The 24,155-nt window shown below is 41.8% G+C and overlaps 1 protein-coding gene across 1 annotated transcript; it reads left to right on the top strand.

The window, feature by feature from the left end:
* Positions 1–15: 15 nt before the first annotated feature.
* On the top strand, positions 16–24,155 carry PSMD12 (proteasome 26S subunit, non-ATPase 12). The gene is made up of 11 exons (XM_048491692.1): positions 16–223; positions 9,155–9,214; positions 9,939–10,067; positions 15,467–15,574; positions 16,350–16,454; positions 19,192–19,341; positions 19,470–19,604; positions 21,376–21,488; positions 21,987–22,161; positions 22,681–22,758; positions 23,696–24,155. The coding sequence occupies exons 1-11, from the start codon at positions 116–118 to the stop codon at positions 23,903–23,905; spliced, it is 1,371 nt and encodes a 456-aa protein (XP_048347649.1). The 5' UTR covers positions 16–115; the 3' UTR covers positions 23,906–24,155.

Consider the following 24,155-nt stretch of genomic DNA (forward strand, 5'->3'; position numbering starts at 1 on the left):
CGTCGTGCAGCAGCCAGTTTCCGGTTCCGGTGAGTCTGCATGACTGACTGGTTCCCTGAGTGAGCGTTCGCGTGAGAGGCCGACGGGGGGGCGCGAGCCTGGTCGGGATCTCGCCATGGCGGACGACGGTACTGAGCGGGCCGATGGCCGCATTGTGAAGATGGAAGTGGATTACAGCGCGACCGTGGACCAGCGTTTGCCCGAGTGCGAGCAGATGGCCCAGGTAAGGCGCCGGGCCCCACGGAAGAGACTGAGTCATGGTGCGGCCCAACGTAGGCCGCGCGAGCCCTTGATTCACGGCAGACAACAGCCGCCCGGTCAGGGCGCAGGCACTGCAGCGCGGAGCGGGCCGAACCATGCGCGGGAGAGGGGGGTGCTCTCAGGGTGGTCCATTTGGTGGAAGCAGCTTTACCCCTGGGCGGCAGGAAACCAGCTTGAGTGATATAAACTGAGGCTACTGACTGCGTGGTTGGCGCCGCCCGTGCCTCAGATGCTCCCCTGAGAAAAGGGCGGGGGGGAGAGAAGGGCACCTTCTCCCTCTAAATCCAAGTGGCTGAACTTGTCCTTCTCGGCTGTAACCAACTATTTATTGACCTGATCCTTTGGCCTGTTTAGGGAGAGTAGCTTCATGGGATGGACCGGATGAAAATTGTTTGATGGAATAGACTGGGAAGAGGTAGAGAAGGCGTTAGACATATTCACGGGTAGGGAGTTTTCAAGTAGGTAAGAGACCATAAGAGGTGTAAGAAAAATTAATCAGTTCGTCTTCTGTAATTTGATGCTTTTGGGGGGGGGAGACCCTCACTGAATTCATTTACACATAATTGTTGTTCACAGCGTTCTGCATCATATAAATCTAATCCCAAGATGTGAGCAGTAGCTCACTGTAGAATTTTTCTGCTTTCTGCAGAAACTACTATTGTACATATGTGACCCCACCATGGCTTTTGTTAGCCACCTGTTGAATGCATCCATAACATTGGTTGTCAGCATATTTGACAGCGAAAAGTTTCATAGCATGGGTTACCTTGTGTAGAAAAAATAGATTGTTATAAACCAGCTATGTGGCAGTTTGGTAATAGCAAAAGCAAATATCCTAAAACAGTCTCTGCAGTTATTTCTCTCTGAAAGACAATTTTTAGGGCAAAAGCAATCATTTTATTGTTATGGTATGTTACAATTGTTGCTAAAAATCATGTTAGATTAAACTCATGAATGAAATATAAAAATCATAAGCATGAATACTGTATTTTGGGACTCTTTTCTCACAGACCTGGCTCAGATTTTCTTTGCTGTGATTGTGTATGGTGCAACCTGATAAGAAATACTTCTATATCAGGCAGCAGAGAAACAATTATATCAACCGTGATAATCAACCAGTTCAGTGAGAGAGATAAGAAGTCAAACATTTCTCTCTTAGAGAATCATATAATGAACAATATAATAGAAAATATAATATATAATGGGTTAAATCTTCAGTGCAACTAGTTTGATATGTACATACCGTGTTTCCCCGAATATGACACATCCCCTGAAAATAAGACGTAGTAGAAGTTTTGCTGAAGTGCGAAATATAAGGCATCCCCCGAAAGTATGACGTAGCAAAGGTTTTGTTTGGAAGCATGCCCGACGAACAGAACACATAAAAATAAGACATCCCCTGAAAATAAGACATAGCGCATCTTTGGGAGCAAAAATTAATATAAGACTTTTTTATTTTCAGGGAAACACGGTAGTTGTTCTTTAATGGGGATTTGTAGATACATTCTTCCAAATACACTTTTAACGTCTATTGGAACTTCAGTTCTGTAAATGCTTTCCTCCCACTTGGAAAAGAGATTTCATATAAGTAACTAGAGACATCTTTTAAAATAACTATAATAATAAGATCAGCAGTGGGTATTTATTCTTTTATCCATGTTTGTATGACTTGGATCTGCTTTTGAAGATTTTATAAAGCTCAGCAATAAAAACAGCTGGTTGTGGGGATAGTAAGTGTTGTCTCTTTTTAACATGGCAGATGGGTTCAGCTTCCCACGCCACACCCAAATCTCAGCTGCTCAAACCGGCATTTCTTGGTAACCTAGAGCAGTGATGGCAAACCTATGGCACGAGTGCCAGAGGTGGCACTCAGAGCCCTCTCTGTGGGCACGTGCATAGAGTTCATTACCCCCCCCCCATCCCCACACACACATCTAGGCTGGCCTGAGTTGCTGGGCACAACGCCCCGCAGTGAGTAGGGAGGACTTGGCTGGTGGGCCTGGTGCCTGTACTCTGGGTGGCTGATGCCCGAGTGGGGGGCAGAGGAGGCGGAGATGCTAGAGAGGTGCAGAGCGGTGCGTGCGGGACTTGGGGTGCACGCAGGACTACAACCAGTCCTGCCGCTTGTCATCAGGTTAAATTGCCATGATGGCGCTTTGTGTGTTTTGGGTTGCAATTTGGGCTTTGGCACTTGGTGGGTTTTGGGTTGCAATTTGGGCACTCGGTCTCGAAAAGGTTCGCCATCACTGACCTAGAGTCTACCATATTATTTAACTTCCACTAGTATTGGAACATCTTTTTTATTTATAGATTCTGTGCAGGTGAGATCTGCTTTGGCTCTCAAAATAGCTGCCGGAGTTCCAGGAGATGCTAATAGAAGCATTTTAAAGAAGCCGTTTTGCAGAGGTTCTAGTAGGGCAATATTTCCTGTTACCAAAATCTCAGACCTGAAACACATTTGTGCAGCTGTTATTTCTCTTGTGGATTTTAAGGGCTAACTGCTATTTGACTTAGAAAAATTTAAATATTTGCTAGATAGTTGGTAAAACCATAATTTTAGCCATCTCTTTGTGAGTTTTCCAACTAAAGTTGTTCATTAAAATGTGTTGCCAAGTACTTAAAATATTTACATAGTTCTGTGGGATGTCCATATATATATTTCTAGGACACTTTCTGAACAGGACTAAAACTTTATCTGATTCCAAAGTAGGAAGGAAAAAATTGAGAGGCTATCTCATGTACAACATTATACCCTTTTCTACTAAAAGATTTAAGTAGAGTTGCAAATTCATCTGCCACTTCTTCTGAATCTTATTTGTGGTAGAATGCTCCATAGAGGTCGTAGGGCCTGCCTTGTCCTGTTCTCGTGCCCACCATTTTGTGTCAGCTTCAGGAGTTTCCTCTGCTTACAGCTCATCTGAAGGCCATTTCACTTGAAGAAGTTGATGAATAAAGTTGTTTTTCCTGGTGATCCTGTGCACGTGTTATTTTTTCTGTTTTGTTGTTTTAAATGAGAAATATTAATAGCTACAGAGACATCATCTAAGAATTGCATCTGTTAAGAAGCAATGGGTTGAGGACAGGTCGTGATTGAAAGTAATGGGGTAGACCTGATCTACCTGCGATTGAAAGTAATGGGTAGACAGAGGTCAGGTTTACCCATTGCTTCTTAATGGGAGGTAGAGGAGCCCTCTGAGTGGCTGCAATTCAGATCTCGAAAGCTGAGCAAGGTTGGTTCTTGGATGGTAGGCCACCAAGGAAGATATTGTGAAGGAAGCCAGTGGAAACCCACTTCTGTTCACTTGCTTTGAAAACCCATAAATAAGCTGTGACTTGGCGGAACTTTACATGCACATGTCCTCTGGGTTAATAAAGCTAAACCAGCTTCCTCAGATATACTATAGGTTTCCTGTTGTGCCTAGATAATATATTTTTCCACTTTATATTTGTTGCCATACAATCTGCCCCATGGTCTTGTATGAGTCTGGAAGGATGTTTACTGAACATTTAGAAGAAAATGTAGTGGTCTCAGATCGTTCACTACATCCTAGAATATTGCTGCCCTGCTGCCATCACTTTCTCTCACTTGGTTTCGAACATTTAGTATTCCTCCTCTAGAACCAGATGTCCAATTCCCAAGTCCAGCTTTATGGACTAATTGAAGGCCTCTCTTATCCAAGAGGGCGCCCTTTATTCTATACTTGGCAATTATTGAGAGTTGCACCAATTTCAAAGGAAGATTATCACTTTCTCCTCTGATACCTAGTGAGAATTAAGCCAGTTTTGACCATGAAACAGGAGACACAAATATGCAATCTATATAGCTAGCTCCCCTATCTTACACAAAGGTAAACCAACCCTTTGATATATGTCATTACAGCTCCCATTTAATCAAAATAGCTGATATTTAAACACCAAATAGAATAAAATTTGGCTGGATTTATTTACCTTATTATTTTGAGACGATCATTTGTGCAGTGCATCATCATCTAAACCATATCCCAACATATTACTAATTGTTACATGGTCTGACCCTGTGTGGGCATTTATATACCCAGAGAATTATTTCTGTGTCTAGCTATTCATACTTAATATTCTGTAAAATATCTTCTAATTTCAATCAAGCATCTTCATGTAGATGATAAGTCTAGGACAGGGGTAGGGAACCTGCGGCTCTCCAGATGTTCAGGAACTACAATTCCCATCAGCCCCTACCAGCATGGCCAATTGGCCATGCTGACAGAGGCTGACGGGAATTGTAGTTCCTGAACATCTGGAGAGCCTCAGGTTCCCTACCCCTGGTCTAGGGCATATAGATATTTAAGCAAATCTGTGAAACCCTTAAGGAGAGCAGGGAGCAGATTATGACATTCAACAGGTGGGGTCGCAGCTTCTCCCGGCACACTTTAATCAGCTAGGAGGGGCACGGATCCAGAGGACAGGTAGTAGGTCTAACAGCAGCTAGAGCCCTGTCAACATTGGCCTCAGCGAGTAGGGAAAACCGGTCCAAGTAAGGACTCGAAGACAGCAACAGAGCCTCCAGTTCGCTAATTGTAGCAACAGTGCCAGGAAGTCCTGGTGGAGCGACATGACTTTATCCGCAAAAAAGCTCATAAATCCCTCACAGCTAAGAGTCAATTGAGAATTTGTCAAACCCTCAGGTAAAGAGGTATGCAATCAAATTGCACAAAACAATTGTGCTGGGCGGGAGCTAGCGGACGCGAGAGAAGACGAGAAGTACTCCCTTTTCGTCGCCTTCGTCCTCGTAGACTTTCATAAACGTCTCATAGGGTGTTCGCGCAGCCTCATCATGAGACTTCCTCCACACTCGCTTTAGCCGTCTGAGCTCCTGTTTCATTTGGCGCAGCTCCACAGTATACCATGGGGCCAGCCGAGAACGGGGGCACAGAGGACGCTGGGGAGCAATCACCTCGATGGCATCGGAGAGCCTGGAATTCTAGTCCTCCACCTGCTCATCAAGGGTGCCAGGGGGCTCAGGATCCCGCAGAGCGTTCAGGAATCCAATTGGATCCATAAGTCTCCGCAGGCGGACATGAATCAGCCTGTCGCCTAGACAGGGTTGGCGTGGCAAGCCCATCCGAACCTTTCTAGGTATAGCTGCTGGAACGGGTGGCGCTTAATAATTTGGGGATAAGAATCTAGTACAACTCCTGAATCGTGGATTAATCTGTAAGCGTGACCAGCCTCATGGGTGGTGCCAGAGTTTATCAAGGAGAGGCCTAGCGTCACCATGGATGACACTAGATCACTGGTGGCGAACCTTTGGCACTCCAGATGTTATGGACTACAATTCCCATCAGGCCCTGCCAGCATGGCCAATTGGCCATACTGGAAGGGGCTGATGGGAATTGTAGTCCATAACATCTGGAATGCCAAAGGTTCGCCACCATGGCACGGATCAAGCAGCTACTGGTAATATGAGGGGCAGTATTCACATTATGGATAAGTGAAATTTACCCAAGACAATAAGTTCAGGGAAATCTGTAACGCACGAAGAAGCCACCGAAAGAAAGCAGAGGTAGCATTCTGTCTCATGGTGCGCTAGGCAACCAGTACACCAGGAAGTAGCCAACCTTTCCAAGGACACCCACTCCAATCCGGTGATCCTTGGGACAGGGATAGCCCTGAAGGGGATCGAATCTTGGATGAACATCGCTACACCGCGCGCGCCCCGGTCCTGAGTTCGAGATTGGTGAATACACGCAAAGCCTGGAGGCGAGGCTTCACCCAACGCCACCGTCTCACTTTCGTGCACCCAGGTTTCGGTGACACAAGCCAGGTCCACCTGCAGGGCCCCGAGATAGTCCCGGATGGTCTTATTATTAATGGACCTGGCATTAATCAACACCAAGGATGAAGCAGGGAAAACCTGATCCCCACTGCCCTCATTCCTCAGGATATAGGTTAACCGGGGGGGGGGGGGGCTGCAGCCATGAGGGACTGATGGTAGCGGCTTCAAGGCAGAGTCCTGGGGGGAGTGTAAATTACAAAGGCAAAGTCCTGAGGGGTGTAGATTACGAAGTCATCAGTCTGAGGAGAGTCACTGCTGAAAACCGAACAGGAGCTGCTGCCACCAACTCCTGATGTCCCTGAATGATTACAAGTTTATAGGGAGAACAGTGAATCACGAGGCTCTCAGTGCTCTCAGCAGAGAGAAAACCATCCAGAATTTGCTGTTGTTGCATTCAGTAGAAGAGAAGGGGTCGAGACTCTCCTGTTGGATTTCACTCAGGAGGTGCAGCCCTCGGCACCTACTATACTTCTCTCCAGACTTCTCTCCAGTCCCAGCCGTCCCACCTCTCTCACCACTGGGTGGCTGAGTCAGGGAGCAGAGCTGTTGTTGTTGTCGAAAAAAACCAGATTACAGGAAGGTCCGACCAGCTAGTTGGACATTCGAGACCTCTGCCACTGGTCTCAGTCGCTCATCCAGGACTTCCCTAATCAGTCCCATGTAAACGGTGACCAGGGCTGCAATCCCCCTCTCTAGGCAGCAATACAGCTGCTGCTGTGCCTCTCACAAACTGGGGTTTATCTCCCAATCAGTTTTGGGCTTTGTCTCCTGCTCCAGCTCTCCCAAGCCCCACAGCTCGCCCCGTAGCAGCTGTAACAGCCAAAGCAGGTAGATACCACTTTTAGTAGGTCAGCAGAAAGGGTCTGGTGTACCAGATTACTTATAACAGAATTAATCTGTTTCTTTCCCATGATCTCTTCCATATCTGAATACTCTTCAGGATTTAAATTTTTTGATGGAGGTATCATTATTACAGTGCCAGTCTGTGAGATTGTACTCCTCTGAGACTGTTTGGGATAATTCCTTAAAAATCTATTCAACAACTCCTTTTGAGGAAACACCGATTTCCTCAAAATCAGTAAGACGTCAGATCTGGATTAATCCTGAGCATTCAGAACCTACTGTTCTCTCTCTGAGGGAGAGATCGTCTTGACGTGGGTGATTTCCATCTGTCCATCAAGGAGGTAAGACTAAACATCTTCCAGATTTCCTGTCTCCAGGATGGATCACCCACTTTCCTCAGTTTGTTTCTTGTCAGGGAGAGCAGGCTTTTGGTAGGAGCTGCTCAGCAAGGTTGCTGAAACTCAGCAGAAATTACCCAATTGTCCTTTTAAAAAGGAAGAGACTAAGACTTCCACTGTTAATTTGGACGGACAGTACTGACAAGTTTCCAAACCTTGCTCCAAAAACCTGGTGTAGAGCAAATAACTTAACAAACTTCAATTAAGGATTATTTATGTCCATTAAAAGACCGCAATTTTTATACAGCGTATACCAGGGGTAGGGAACCTGTGGCTCGTGAGCCGCATGCGGCTCTTCTGCCCTTGCACTGCAGCTCCACGAGCCGAGCTGCTGGCCCCATCCTTGCCCGCCCGGCAGGCAGCAGGGCGGGCGCACCAATTGCCCGCAGCCGGATGGGCCGCGCCGCGGGCTTCCCCTCTCGCCTGCCCCGTTGGAACGGGGCGGGCGCTTTCCCGGCAGCCGGCGAGGCCGAGCCGCTGGCCCCATCCTTGCCAGACGCATCCATGCGCTTCTCAGAATGAACAGAGTAAAAGGTAAAAAAACCCCCAATATATACAGTGTTATCTTCATTTTAAATGTCAAAAATTATTTGCGGCTCCAAGTGTTTTCTTTTCCCATGGAAAACGGGTCCAAATGGCTCTTTGACTGTTAAAGGTTCCCTATCAGTGGCGTATACCATCGAAGAAGTTGGTTGCAACTAACTTCTCCCCCCTTGTTTTCAATGGGTCTTAGTCATGATTGAATTAGCTGAAGACCCAGTATCTTTAGTTCATAATTGGGTTTGTACAGTTGAGATAATGATTTTATTATTTGGAATACTAGCAGGGCCTGGCCACGCGTTACTATGGCTTATTGTGGTGAAATGGGAAAGGAACAGTAGCAGCAAATCAATTGCAAAGGGCAGCAGTACATGCTCATGCAAACACGCAGCCTGATACTGTGCAATGTCATTGATGTGTGGGCCCACATTCCTTGGGGGGCGGGGAATGGAAGAACACCCCTCCCACACATCTAGGCTGGCTGGTCATGATACTTTACCTGGGAGTAAGTTTGGTTGGTGGCAATGGGTGTCGCTTCTGAGGAAACCCTCTGAGGGGCACGACGCAGCCATGCAAAGTATGTCACGGTTGCTTTACCGAGCTTACTCATGAGTAATGCGTGCCTGGTTTTCTTAACTGTAACCGCAGTATTCAGGGAATCTAGGGTGCCTGGCCCCTCCCTCCCGTCCCTTGCATGTCGCCCCTCACTCTCTTCCCTCCCTCACTTCTCTTCCCTTGCATGCCTCCCCCTCTGTCCCTTTCCTTTCCCTCACTCTCTCCCCTTGCATGCCACCCCTCCCTCCCAATCCCTCCCTTCCCTCTCCCTCGTGTGTATGTGTTTCACTTGCATTGGAGTTACTGCCTATGTACTGTTTCCACTGCTCATATCTGGCCGCCTGAGTGAACATTCTAAGGGTGACAGTTACACACAGGCAGCTGCATGTCCTTCACCATGGAGCACCAGGAAAAAGGCGTTTTAGCTGGGCCAGGTGTGAAATTTTAGGTATGTGAACATCTAAAAACACTCTCACCTGGCTGACTATAGTGGCTGGGAATTTTCAGAGGAATTGGCCCAACAGTTACTGAGTTGTACTACCACTAACAAAAACACTGTTAGCTTTTAATATATATAGATTGTGTCCCTCCTTTCTGCTGTGCAGCTGCTCAAGGTGCCTTTAAGACATTTAAATCAAGGATGACAAATTGTAACTCACTTTGATAAATGCTTGTTGAATTTGAAGTGCTAGATATTCTCTAATTTAAAAGTTTCTCATTTTGGTCAATATGATTTTTATTTTAGGATGGAAGACTTCAGGAAGCGATTGAGACATTGCTGTCGTTGGAGAAACAGACCCGAACTGTAAGTGACATACCCAAAGTAACTGTTCTTCCTTTTTTTAAAAAAAGTATTTGACTGTTCAACTCTCTCTATATTCCAGGATCATGTAATGGGAGTTAATCACCCTTGAATACCTTTTAGCCATATTATTGTACTTGCAGCCTCTCTGGAAGGTTGAAATGATAACAATTAACTCTTTTTTCTGTCCTGCCGGGGCATCCTTATGAATGAGGTGGGGAAATCCAATAATGGCAATTGTTCTAGACCAGGGGTCTGCAACCTGTGGCTCTCCAGATGTTCATGGACTACAAATCCCATCAGCCCTTGCCAGCATGGCCAATTAAAGGTTAAGAACCTTTAATCCCCTACCAAGTGTGCAACATTATTATCAAATAATAACCTTTCTTAACCTTTAATCCCCTACCAAGTGTGCAACATTATTATCAAATGCTGCTGAAGCCATAACTGAAAAAAATTAAAAAGGAAGTCATATTTATATGGGGGCTTTGAAGGTATAAACATATGATACAGATATCTCCAGCATACATTGAATGATGGCCACCAGCCAACTCCATGTTAAGTTCCCCTCCAGATGTTTTAAATCCCTGCCTAGATTCATCCCCTGGGGTTATGGCTCCTGCTAAGAATCCCTGTTCTAGATTAAAATAGTGTTCTTTACAGTTCAGAAATGTTAGCAATATAACTGTACTGAGTTCTACAATAAATTACTTGTTTTTCTCTTTAGGCTTCTGACATGGTGTCTACATCTCGCATTTTGGTTGCTGTAGTAAAAATGTGTTATGAAGCTAAAGATTGGGATGCCCTTAATGAAAATATTATTCTTCTGTCAAAGAGAAGAAGTCAATTAAAACAGGTAAGATTACACTGAAAAGGGAAGATCCAAAAAACTATGGTCCAGAAATTTTGGCTACCCTTGCCAGAGCTCATTTGTCCTAATAGTCATTAAGGCAAGGCTTGCTGCTGGATAGGGGCAAAGTGAAAGCATCCTTTTTACATCTAATGCTCAATGAGTGGATTTTACAGGGTGGTGGAAATGGGAGCCTCTGTGTGCAGTGATTACTCCCCTCCTCCAACCCATGAAAATGATGCTGCATCTCACTTGGCATATTTTCCTTTGTTGTTGGGGACCTTTTAAAATTATATGGTGAAGAAAAAGCCAGAAGTTTTTCCTGCTGGCTGCCAGGGTTAAAAGTCTGATTGCCACTGGCAGCTGTATTTTGGCTTGTACCTAGAGCTAGAGGACTAAGAGCTCTTATTAGTTATTGCATTACCGCTTCTATGTTAGTCTTCTTGCTCCATGGCTGAAAGCTGAATTATTTATCGTTTTATTGCTTTGATTTTAAAATCAGTTTAGGAATACATCAACTCACATAAATGTTTGTAGTGCCATATTTAATTTTCTCTTGGCACAGTTTTATTTTTATTGGTAAAATCTCTGACAGAATGAAGTATGAGGTTATTATCTTCCTACGTTGTTTTAGTATGGCTATTTTGTGTCTTAAGTTTCCTGAACAAATGTGACCTAGTTGCTGATGGGTGACTTTCTACACATAAGCTGCTTACAGTAGTCAATTTTAGCATCTAGAACATATGCAATCATATTTTCCCCTTTGCCGTGTATCTGCCCACCCTTTGACCTCTTCAAATGAGGTGACTGGAAAAATGACTCTGGCCTTGCTACTATGGACTTATCAGTATAGCGATTGCTTTTATGAATACTGCTAAAATGACTTTAGGAGATGGCATCTTCTGCAATGCTAGAGAGACATTTAAATTTTCTTAAGCTTATCAGATGCTGGAAAAAGAAGGACCTCTTTTCTACCCTTCGTAGCTGTGTAACTTGTTTGAGAGATCAATCCTAATGACACTTCTTTTTTCCTAATTAGACAAGCTTCAGTATGTTATTGCTGAAATATCTGATGCTTTAGTTTCTCATGGCCAGTACCATTGAATTTTGTACTTTCAACATAATTAGCCATTTTTGTTCACATAATAGTTAAATCTGATCCAAAAAAGCCAAAGTAGGTGTATTTTGGTTGACTTAACTCGGAAAGCCGTTGACTGTCTTGCAAACTGTGATGTGGGAAATGTAGTTTATAGAATTAGCGTCGATAAGTTCACAAAAGTTCACAAATACACTTTCAACTATAAATCATATGTTCTGCATTTAAAAATTGGCAACTCCAGCCTGGAGTAGGCAATGCAGTCTAGCAGTAATCACGAGACACCTTAATATTGCACAACATACACAGCAGACACATCATTAAAACCAATATATGTAGTGGTTAGACTTTCAGGCCGTGATTGCGCCATGATGCTCTCTTTGGACCAGTCACACATTCTGAGCCTAATCTACCCCTCAAGGTTGTTGTGAGGGTAAAATGGAGGAAAGGAGAATGATATGAACCGCTTTGAGTCCTGATTGGCAGAGGTTTTCAAAATTGAAAACCAGAGATCTCAAGCAGCTGTTCCTTTGTTGTAATATTTTGCTCCTAAGTCTATGTAACCTTAGACTTAGGCATCCCTTTGTTCCTTTGATGTATGGACCTGTTTGCTATTGTTGACTGGATACTGTTGTCTGCTGTATGAGGTTGTTTTATGGATCAATTGACCACAACAGTTATATCATCATACAGAAAGGGGGAGAATGAAATAAATAATATAATATAATATTGCTGAAGATGGGTTGGCAGATAAAAGGCAGATTGGTTGGTGTGAATGAGAGATGAGAAAGTGGAGAGGATATAGGGGCTGCCAGGAGGAGGGAAATAGGAAATATTGGAGGAGGGGGATACAGGAAAAATGAGTCTCCCACAAGACATTACAGGCCCCCACTTCTGTTTATCTAATATTGGTGCAAGATGCAAAGAACATTTCAGTTTTAATTTGTTCTTTTTCCCCCTTCTGTGCCTGAGGAAATTATTGTCAGTTCTGTGGTCTAGAAGAGTTGGTTTACTCAGTTACATAGGTTGGCTATTTTTTACTTGCTGTCTCTAAAAAGATGGCTAGCTGTGTCAGTTAACAAGAAGGCTATTAGTATGTAAAGTCTAGGGGTGTGTGTCAAGATGACTGCTTGCCTTATCATTAAGCTGCTTAAGGAAACCATAATAAACTTCCTCAATGTCCTCTTTTTTCGTATGTCATTGGTTCCTTACTACTCTAGTAAAAAAAAAAGGTCAATCTGAAATTATGTTTGGACTTCACATACTGGAGAAATTTAAGCTCTTGGTTTGTGATTTAGCTGTCTGTTGCCACACATAATGGTTTTGAGACATGGTCGATATCATAGGGACATATATTGGTATATCTCATATTGGTATGAAAAAGCACATATGAACTATGTTCAGTGTTCAAACGTGGGATGCCCAAGGGAAATGTTGCTGTTGAATTAAAGTGTCAAGGTTGGAAATGCTTTTTAAAAGCAATGGGGTACTCATTTATAGAATTGTCATAAGTTGGTAGAAGGCCAGGAGTTTTTCCAGCCTTTTTGGATTGTTGGAATGTTTGCCCTATGAATATGCTACGCTTGATTTTAGCCAAAAGGTCGAGAAGCAGCCTATGGTTTGCCCTGTGGTTTTTTGCCTTAGGTTGTTTGTGGGGGTTGGCTATTACATAATGGGGATTCTAGTACTAGTTGAAGACCTGTGGATGTCCTTCTCTTTACATAATTTATTTATTTATTTATTTATTTTTGAGGTTTTTTTATACCGCCCTACCCCCGAAGGGCTCTGGGCGGTGAACAACAGTTTAAAACATACAATCAAATCCATTTAAAATAAATACAGCGATAAACATATAAAAACAGCAACAAAATTGGCATTTTTGTCGGCAACAAAATCAATTTTTAAAAACTTTCCCGAAGGGGGGGGCGAAGGGATCCTATAGGTGGTAAAGGGACCCTAGTACAGGAACTAGAGTAGAGGGGGGAGGGAGGGGGCACATCAGCGGCCGGACACTCCAAAAGCCCAGTGGAGGAACTCACCAAGATCCCACAGGGCCCGGACAGCTGGAGGAAGGGTGTTCCACCAGGCAGGGGCCAGGGCCGTAAAAGCCCTGGCTCGAGTGGAGGCCAGCCGCATCATGGAGGGGCCGGGGACTAGCAGCAGATTGGCCTCTGCCGAGCGCAGAGGCCTGGAAGGGACATATATGGGGTGTACGCGGTCCCCGGCGGTACGCAGGGTCTCCAGACCGCTGTGAAGGCCTTTTAAAGGTCAACACCCATACCTTGAAGATGATCCGGAACTCAACTGGGAGCCAATGCAGGCGACGCAGCACAGGTTGGATATGATCACGAAAGGCGCCCCCTGTGAGCAGGCGGGCCGCCGCATGTTGGACCAGCTGTAGCTTCCGGATCAAATGCAAGGGTAGGCCCGCGTAGAGTGAGTTACAATAGTCCAACCTGGAGGTGACTGTTGCATGGATCACCGTGGCCAGGTCAGTGCGGGAGAGGAAGGGAGCCCACCATCAGGCCTGACGAAGATGGAAGAATGCAACCCGGGTTGTATGGGCCACCTGGGTCTCCATTGAAAGAGACAAATCCAGGTGGACCCCCAGGCTGCGAACGGAGGAGGTTGGCGCCAATGAGACCCCCTCCCACACCAGCGGCTGGAAATTCCCAACCTCGCCCCCATGGCCAAGCCAAAGGATCTCCGTCCTCGATGGATTAAGCTTTAACCTGTTCTGCTGCAACCAACCAAACATAATTTTTGTAGTAGTACTATGGCTCTGCAGCAAGCCCCTAAGAGGCCAAAATTGTTACTTCATGGCTAAATTTTTAGAAAGTCTTTCTTTTGAAAGAATATTTAAAACTGACTGTGAATGACTCTGTTGCCTAGTATGCCTTATAATTTTTTCTCTCAGTTGCATCATTGTGGATTTTTATGGGTAATTCATTGCCTTGTGTGTCTTTTGGGTGAAAAAGGCAGTTAATGAATGAGACCATAGAGCTTTTCCACCTTCTTCCAATTATGTATCCACTTGAGTTCTGTATTGAGTTCTGTATTCAGCAATGTAGGATGTGGTTTGAATGCAAAATTCCAAGCAGCAAAATGTCATGTCTGTATGTGCAGTTGGACTCTATAGTAGGGTAAGGAGAGAGAATGAAATATTTTTCACTGAATTTTTGAAGGGGGTATTGAATTTGTGTCACCAACTGTAAACAGTGTTTATAAAGCACAGTACTATACAGCAGCTCCTTTTGAAGTAATATAATATCGTTAAAGATTTCATAGATTTTTGTAAATTAAGATATGACATATACAAATTGACTCCCATTCGGATAAGATGAACAGAGAAAGGATGAAAAGACAAGGAAAAAACATAATGGCGAAAAGTTTAAGACTAGAATGAAGGCAATGTGCAGCAGGTGGAGGCAGTTTACAGCAAGCTTGCTCCATTTGGAAAAAGATGAGACTATGTATCAGAAACTTGTGTTTGTAAGAAGCATTCAGCTATATTTCACACAGCAGTGAATTTGGCATTGATGGTGCCATTTGGTGAAAGAATTGTGTGTTTCCATCAACTAAATACTGTTGCTTGAGTGCTGGAGAAATATGATACCAACAGAAATACTGTAAAATTTCAATTTTTACTGTATTCTGTCAGTTTAAACAAAAAGCCATCTTGCCTGAAGAATGTTTAAATTTCCTGTAGCAGCTGTACCTACATGGTACCAAAAGACTGGTATCATTGGGGAAAGCCCTCCTAATGGCAGGTATATAGAAATCTTATGGTGTTCATAGTTGTTTTTTAGTAACACCACATGTGGTACCTGTACGTTAAACTTAGATAGATTTTAAATTTATTTCAAGTAAATTTAAATAAGCCTGATTTGCTATTACAGAAATTCTGAATATATTATCCATTAATCATGAAACAAACACAATTCTTCTAAAGCAGTTAGCAGATAGGCGAGTTTTATGCTTTTGTGCTGCAGATTCAATCATTGCTAGTGAAACTTTGTACTTTTCTGCCTTGCTAAAATAGAGCAGTTGGAATATTTCTGCCATTTTGTGTAGTATGAGTTATGACTGCTCTGTGTGATTTCCATCTCCAAATAGAAGCAGATTCTACTGGTCACTTCTTTGGATTCAAATAAAGTTTTCTCAGTTTTATGTCAGCAAAGATGTTTGTATGAATGGGTACTTTGTTTAAAAATTACACCCGTTTGACACTTCAATAAGTAAAAATGCTATTTATGCAGGATTGTGATGTGACATGATGGGATTTTGTTATTGTTGTGTTTCATTTTAGGCTGTTGCTAAAATGGTCCAGCAGTGCTGCACATATGTTGAAGAGATCACAGATCTCCCAATCAAATTGCGATTAATTGACACACTGCGCATGGTTACAGAAGGAAAGGTAAAAGTTGTCCCTGTTCCAGAGCTGAGAAGTTGGTTATTCTTAGAACTGATTCCTAGGATACACACACAGTTACCTTGAGACAGTTACCTTGAGACAGTAGAGCCTCTTTCAAGCCACCAGTTTGTTTATAAGGGAGAGTTAATTGGAGATTTCCGATAAGGACAAAGAAAAGTGTGCTTGTATAATCTTTGGCCCTTGGTTTGCTTTTGTGTTTATTATAGCTTAGGGTTCCTGAGCTGTAACTAATAGAGAGCTTGTATGAACTGTTGCGATCCATTCATTTTTGCCCTCAATTAGGAGACCAACAGATGGAACAGTCCTTTGGAAGTGAGAATACTCATTTTAAATGTTTATTCACATTCATATATTAGTGGCTTGTAGTGTATGTAGCATGTAGGCTAATGATGAATAAATAATTGTACCATCCTAAGCAAAGTTTTAATCTTCTAAGCCTGTTGAAGTCAGTAATCTTGGAAGAGTTTAACTCTGCTTAAGATCATATTGTAAATTTATTTTGTAGTAAGAGCTTGAATGGCAGTCTCTTCAGACTTAATTTTCCTTCTTTGCATTTTGAAAATGCATCTGGGTCAGCAAGCAGTCACCCCAATACGCGATTATTCTTTCAGATTCTTCTGACCATACAATTTATAAGATGCTCTGTATCCCTGTGGGGAGGCCTCTGCTCTAACTATGCATGAAGGACCATTCTAATATAGCTCACTGTACTCTTGAGCACTTTAAATACGGGAAACCTATTTATTTATTTTTTCAGATCTATGTTGAAATTGAGAGGGCTCGGCTGACAAAGACTCTTGCAACCATAAAAGAACAGAACGGTGAAGTAAAAGAAGCTGCCTCAATTTTGCAAGAACTTCAGGTATTGGTCCAGGAATTATTAACACAAAGTGAAGAATATTATTACAAGTACTGACTGTTGTATCTGTTTTTACATAAAGTTTTATCATTTGGCCACTTGGCAAAAAACTACATTTCAGTTGTCTTTCATAATATATTAACAGATATGACCTACAGTGTTTGTCTGTGATACAGAAGCTTAGCTTCCACCTGGAGCAAAGATTGCTAGTTTCATAGTTCTGTTCACAGTGATACCTGAAAACAGATTTGTGAGCAGATGTGGCAAGATCTAGGACAAGTTAAGCTTCTTTAGCTGATTTGTACAATACAGATTTAAAGAGATAATGAGGGAGATACTTCATATTTCCCAATCTGCAGATATAGATTCTGTTCTAGTGCTGAAACTTGCAATATACAATAAAAAGGTTTATTATCCAGCACTTGATTATACAGAACACTTAGTAAGCTGACAAAGCTCACAGGGCAAGTTCTTCCCTCTCAGCCACCACACCCTGATCACTTCAGACATAACATATGCCCCATTCTCACCTCTTCTGCTGGCCAGCTAGCTTCCTGCAGCCAGAGCTAGATTTCTGGCAACTGGCAATGCCAACTAATGTCATCCTTGAATGCCTCCTTTCTCCTCAGCCTCAAATTTTCGGGAGCCCACTCTCCTGGAGGGCTCCCAGCCAGTTGGACCATTTGTGCAAGATGGCTCAGGTGGATGGGTCCAGTCAAGCATAGGACCTGTCACCATGGTGTTCCTTTGGAGGGGCCTGATCGCTGTGGATTCCTCTAGGTAGAGATTGGGCACAGTAGGAAACTTGAGTATCAAGCACAATTGCATGACTAGCAGTTCTATTCTTTATGATTACTGGATAACACAGCTTTTACTTTTCAAATTTTCAGAGCATATATTATAACTTTGAGTTTGCTCAGGAGTCAGAATTACATTTATGAAACTGATAAAATTGGATATTATTTTACTTCATTTCTTTTATTGCCTAGTTTTATTGCTTAGTTCCAAACAATTAAAACAGTTTGGAAAGGGTTCTTTTATTCGTTAGCCACCAATTGTCTATCGAGAGGTGTTTTTATTGAGAGGAATAAAGTTTTCCAACAGAGTTAGTAAAACACCTTTAAATTCTGAGGTCACTATCAAATTTCATAAGGCCCCAAAAGTATTATAACTGGCAATTTGAAACATTTATTGGACTCATGACTGAGCAGATGTTTGGTATTCTCCACATTACAGAAATCTGGATGTAATGTAAGCAGGTAGGTTGATTGGATCCAGACTAGTGGTTCTGCTGGTGCAACTTTCTCTTGTCCTCCCTCTTACATCAGCCCAGAATCCAACTTCTGGGGAGGATTTTAATCACCAAGCCTTTTAATGAATTTCTCTGAGAACAGCCATGCACAAAGTTACATGAAACGTTTACTTAACTGAAGTATGAAACTAGATTGCACAGTAATTTAGGATTTATTTCTGTGGTGCAAAACTCCTGGCTATCATAGAATCAAGAAGTTGGAAGAGACCACAAGGGCCATCAAGTCCAACCCCCTGCCATGCAGGAACACACAATCAAAGTACTCCTGACATATGATAATCCAGTCTGTTTTAAAACCTCCAAAGGAGTCCACCACTCTCCGAGGCAGTGAATTCCACTGTCGAACAGCCCTGACAGTCAGAAAGTTCTTTTTAATGTTTAGGTGGAATCTCTTTTCCTGCACCTTGAATCCATTAGTCCCCATCCTAGTCTCTGAGGCAGCAGAAAACAAGCTTGTTCCCTCTTCAACATGACATCCCTTCAAATATTTAAACATAGCTATCATGTCCTCCCTTAACCTTCGCTTTTTCAGACTAAGCATCCCCAGCTCCCTCTTTGTAGGGCATGGATTCCAGAACTTTTACCATTTTAGTTGCCCTCCTCTGGACATGTTCCAGCTTGTCAATATCCTTAAATTGTGGTGCCCAGAACTGAACACAGGTGAGGTTTAACCAGTACAGAGTAGAGTGGTACAGTTACTTCCCTCAATCTAGACACTATATTCCTAATTCATTGGCTTTCTTGGCACACTGTTGACTCACGTTCAGTTTGTGATCTACTAAGACTCCCAAATCCTTTTCACATGTGGTGTTGTCAAGCCAGGTGTCAGCCATCCTATATCTGTGCATTTCATTTTTTTCTGCCTAAGTGTAGAATCTTACATTTATCTCTGTTGAAATTCATTGTGTTAGTTTTGGCCCAGCTCTCTATCCAGATCATTTTGAATCCTGCCCCTGTCCTCCAGGACATTAGCTACCCCTCCTAATTTGGTATAATCTTCAAATTTGATTAACATGCCCTCTATTTCATTATCCAAGTCATTGATAGAAACTTCTCTCCAGGATGAAAATGAGCCATTGATGAGCACTCTTTGTGTTCGGCCAGTCAACCAATTACAAATCCATCTAACAGTTGCATTGTCTAGTCCACATCTTTCCCGCTTACTTGCAAGAGTATCAAAGGGCTTACTAAAATCAAGGTATACTACGTCCACAGCGTTTTCTTCATCTACCAAGTCTGTCTATCAAAAAAAGAGATAAGATTAGTCTGGCATGTCTTGCCTTTGAGAAACCCACGTTGATTTTCAGTGATCACATTATTCCCTTCCAAGTGCTTACAGACTGCTAAGACACATCTTATGATTTACGTATAAGATTTTTAAATGGGTAAGTTAGCTATATAATTTATTGAATATGTTTTGCATTTTAGGTGGAAACGTATGGATCAATGGAAAAAAAAGAGCGTGTGGAATTCATCTTGGAACAGATGAGGCTTTGTCTGGCTGTGAAAGACTATATTCGAACCCAAATTATTAGCAAGAAAATTAACACCAAATTTTTTCAGGAAGAAAACACAGAGGTATGTTTTGTGCCTTTTTTTTTTTTGCTGTTATACTCATATGCTATAAATAGATCTGTTAACACTTGCGGAAAAGGCTTGACAAGTTTACTATGTCTACATTAACATTACTTTTTTCGAAATTTCAGAAACCAAAACTGAAATACTACAATTTAATGATTCAGCTGGATCAGCATGAAGGTTCATATCTTTCCATTTGTAAGCACTACAGAGCTATTTATGATACTCCTTGCATTCAGTCCGAAAGCAACAAATGGCAACAGGTAAACAGAATCTTTCACCATTTGCCTGAAGCTCTTTTGGTTCTCTTTTGGGGTTGAGGTATTCTTGTTACCAACATACACTGCATTAACAAGGGGTGTGTTGGATGAAATTGCATCTTCCTCCTTCCTTTGCCTCAGAATAGGGAGGAAGATGAGATATTTTGCCAGATTCCTTGTGTATACTTTTCTGGGGTTTCCAACTCCTGTACTAAAGTCTGGGGGTGGTGGTGGAAAGTACTATCAAGTCACAGGAGACTTACAGTGACTCTAGGGTTTTTGAGCAAGATATGTTAAGAGGTGGTTTGCCATTCCCTGCATCTGCATTGCAACCCTGGACTTCCTTGTGTGGTCTCCCATCCAAATAGTAATCAGGGCAGACCCTGCTGACCTCATGACCTGAGGTCCTTGCAGCAAAAGTGTGATCAAAATGCAAAAATGTAAAATGCAAATAATAATAATATAACAAGATAGTTTCTTAATTAGGCCTTTAAGCTTGCAGTTTTCTCTGTAGTTGCAGCCATGTCAATTTTGACTATGTGTGCATTTGATCAAGTACTAATACAGTGGAACCTCAGTTTTCATTGGTAATCCATCCGAAAATAATCGATGAAAACCGAAACCGATAAATACTCTATGAAAACCGAGGCAAACTTTTCCATAGGAATCAATGTAAATCCGATTAATCCATTCTAGGCACTCCAAAAAACATACCAAAACCACATTTTTTTGGTGAATAAACTTTAATGCTGAAAACAGTAACAAACAATAACACTAGGACAAGCTTCAGAGCCAGTGGACCAATGTCACGCCAGAAAGCTGTCCAAAGAGGTCTGTTTCTGACGCCTCTTTAAGATTTGCCTGAAATGGGGCAAGACATTGTCATTAAACAAGTTGCAGACATGGGCTGCAACAGCTTTGTCCGGGTGATTTTTCTCCACAAAACCCCTGCACCTTACTGCAAATCGATGAAAACCAGGGCAAATCGATGAAAACCGAGACAAATTTTTCACTGAAAAAATAAACAAAAAAAATAAACGGATGAAAACCGAAGGCAGTGAAAACCGAGGTTCCACTGTACATTGCAGTCCTGGTCCAGTAAATATGCCAACCAGCCTGATTGTCATGTGGTGTGTGAAATTGCTAGAGGTAGAGCTACTAAAAGGAACAAGCTGGTGCCTTGCGAGAAATCACAGGAGACGCTAAATGAGTTGGCTGTGTCCCCCTCAAACCCAAATATTCTCTGTAGGATTCTGTAAGTTCTAAAGTAGGGGTCTGCAACCTGTGGCTCTGTCTGGAGCCACATGCGGCTCTTTCAGCCTTATACTGTGGCTCCACGTTGCCTGGAGGTCGGAGGGTAGCGTGGGCGTGGCCCTCCAGAGCAGCGCTGGAAGGAAAGGTGAGTGGAGGGGCCGAACCGGTTCGGTAGATCTTTGGGGCCATGGAAAACAGGTCCAAATGGCTCTTTGGGTGGTAAAGGTTACCGACCCCTGTTCTAAAGAGATCTCTGTTTTTTACCTTCCCTCCTCATTCATGAGGCTTAACTGCTCTCAGCATTCTGTTCTTCCTTGTCCTAGAGTGTTGGGAGGGGAGGGTGATGAGTTTTTTGTTTTGTTTTATGTAGTCATATTTCTGCATACCTGGGGAGTCCCCAGAATATATCAAAACAGTACCGAAGGTAGTTTGGTTTGCTGCTTTTGTGATTCACTCTGGTATGCCTAATAATAATACTCTTTTCCTGCACAATCAAATTTCTTCTCTGTGTTTCAAATAGGCACTGAAGAGTGTGGTTCTTTATGTTATCCTATCACCTTATGATAATGAACAGTCTGATCTGGTGCATAGAATAAGCAGTGATAAAAAATTAGAAGACATCCCGAAGTATAAGTATGTAACTTTTCTCTAGTCATCTATTCTGTTATAACAACATGATTAGTGTGAGACTGTACCAGAAAATGGCCGTGGACAAATGTCACATGAAGTGAAAAATGTGCATTCTTTATGGAGATTAAATATGTCTAAACAGTTTATTTTAAATATTTTGAAATATATATATTTGAGCTGTCAGCATTCCAGTGTTTGACATAATGCCTCTGTTTGTACTCTGTTATTGTATGTACAAGTAAGAACTGGCATTCACAATTCTGTGCATAACCATTTCATCTGAACTGATACTGCTTATATTTTGCAGTATGCATACATATGAAATTGCAAATAAAAGACTGTGTGGATGCACTCCTTTCTGGGAATTAGTATTTAATTGTCTGTCTTCAAGAAGATTAAGTAGTTGAAAGAAGCTGTTACAGAAATATACTAATGCTGCCTGCAGAAATTTTAAATGCAGGATCTTATAGTATAATTTAGAATGTTTTGTTTTTTTAACAGAGATCTTTTAAAATTGTTTACTACTATGGAGTTGATGCGCTGGACTGCCTTAGTTGATGAATATGGAAAAGAATTGAGGGAAGGGTCCCTAGAAAGCCCTGCAACCGATGTATTTGGTTATACAGAGGATGGTGAAAAACGATGGAAGGATTTGAAAAACAGAGTTGTGGAGCATGTAAGCTTAAGATCATTAATTAGAATGGGAGAAATGTTACTAGTAGCTATTTTCATCCTATTCACAAAGGGTTTTTTCCTAAATAGGATTGATTACAACTTATGTATTGCCTTGTTAATCTGTTAAACCTTTGCTTAAGTCCGAACATAGCTAAATTATTCTAGCAAATTTTAAAGCCCAGTTTAATTGGATGTATTGCATATATCAACTTTTCTTTATAAATACTTTCATAAGTTTTTAACCCACTGAGGATTGAGGCTGCTTTGTGTGTGTGTTTGTTTATGGGTATATAAACCTTACTTGGATCTCTCTGGTGAGCTAATTACTAACTCTGGTGTTAATATGATTAATCTGAAAATGTTGTAAGCATTTTCTGAAATCTTGAAATTAAATAACTTCTTTTTTCAAGCTATTTACCATTACAGAGCCTAAGCACATTCTGGTTCTTTTACTACTTTTTGTTTGTGAAGACATTTTGATTGCTTGACCTCAGTCTTAAATTCTAATTTTTATTTTTAGAATATTCGAATAATGGCAAAATATTATACCAGAATTACTATGAAGAGGATGGCACAACTCCTGGATTTATCGGTTGATGTAAGTGGTGCTAAGATTTCCCTGGTAATTTTGTTTGAGGTAAAAAGTGTGAACAATGACAGTTCAGAATAATGCCTTGAAGTCTGCTGGTCTCAATCACAAAGGGTGGTGTGGACACTGCAAAATTTAACTTTACTAACTTTATTAAGTTAGGAGGTTGTTACCCACAGCTACTCCATGTATCTCTTCATCAAACGAACCTTTATTCCGTACATCCCTCAATCCACTGTGTCCACCCCATCTTCTCTGTTTCCTGTTTCTCCTATGTCTAAATCTTTTCCCTTTATACATACAATTAATGTTCTTGATTCTCCCCTTGTCTCCAGGGCATCTAGAAATATGGGAATAAATGTGTGGGTTCTGAATTTCCTAATACAACAAGATTATCTTAATAGATGGACATGTTAACTTCTTCAGCAAAATGTTGAAAATTTGCTAGTACATCTCATAGGCTTGCATCATGCAAGAAATTTCTCTAGACTTGTACTATTATTTGGCAGATTGTGTTTGATGTCATCCATTTAATTTCAGTGCCAGAGTCAGTATTATAAAGGACTGTGTCTAATATAACAACCAGATACATAGTTTAGCAAAACTGAAGTGGCTGGATCATGTTCTTTATTTCAGTGGGATTTGATTTTCATCAAGCATGTTATTTTGGTCTTCAGATTGCATCAGTTGAATCCCATGATTTATTAGCAGAAGGTGCTGAGTAGAAGATATTCCTGTGGTTCCATATTTTGGAAGGGGCTCCAAGGAATCCTTTCTAAATGTGAAAGAGTCTATTCCTGGGGTTGCAAGACTCATGTGGACTAATAACAGTATGGGTTGTGAGGCTGAATTGCAGGAAGCTCTTTTGGTCTTTTCTAAGCACTAAATTGTGGTGTGTGGATTTTAGTTTAAGTACCTAATTTAGTGTTGTTCACTTGCTTTACAGGAATCTGAGGAGTTTTTATCCAACTTAGTGGTGAATAAGACCATCTATGCAAAAGTAGATAGGCTGGCGGGAATTATCAACTTTCAGAAACCCAAGGACCCAAATAACCTACTCAATGACTGGTCTCACAAGCTCAATTCACTGATGTCTCTAGTTAACAAAACAACACATCTCATTGCCAAAGAGGAGATGATACATAATCTGCAGTGATATGCCTCAGTAGCCTTAATGCTTTAGGGAGGCATTGAAAATTGGCCATAAAAAGAGACTTTATGCCACTGTATATTTGTTTGGGGATTTGTTTGTTTTTTCATCTTTCCCTTCCAGGACAAACTTAGAACATAAGCATTCTTGAAGAATTGTTGACACTTAAGTTCCTTTGGATATTCATTTAGTTTATAACAATGTTGCTGCAATTGATGGATTAAACACAATAAAAATATTGCCTGTGTAATGGAAA

This window comes from Sphaerodactylus townsendi, linkage group LG03 (genome assembly GCF_021028975.2).
Source record: "Sphaerodactylus townsendi isolate TG3544 linkage group LG03, MPM_Stown_v2.3, whole genome shotgun sequence".
In the NCBI taxonomy this organism is placed as follows: Eukaryota; Metazoa; Chordata; class Lepidosauria; order Squamata; family Sphaerodactylidae; genus Sphaerodactylus; species Sphaerodactylus townsendi.

Coding starts and splice junctions, on each gene's coding strand:
- PSMD12 (XM_048491692.1), top strand. CDS start 116: ATGGCGGACGACGGTACTGAGCGGGCCGATGGCCGCATTGTGAAGATG. Junction 15,575..16,349: donor GCATGGTTACAGAAGGAAAG/GTAAAAGTTGTC, acceptor TTATTTTTTCAG/ATCTATGTTGAAATTGAGAG. Junction 21,489..21,986: donor GAAGACATCCCGAAGTATAA/GTATGTAACTTT, acceptor TTTTTTTAACAG/AGATCTTTTAAAATTGTTTA.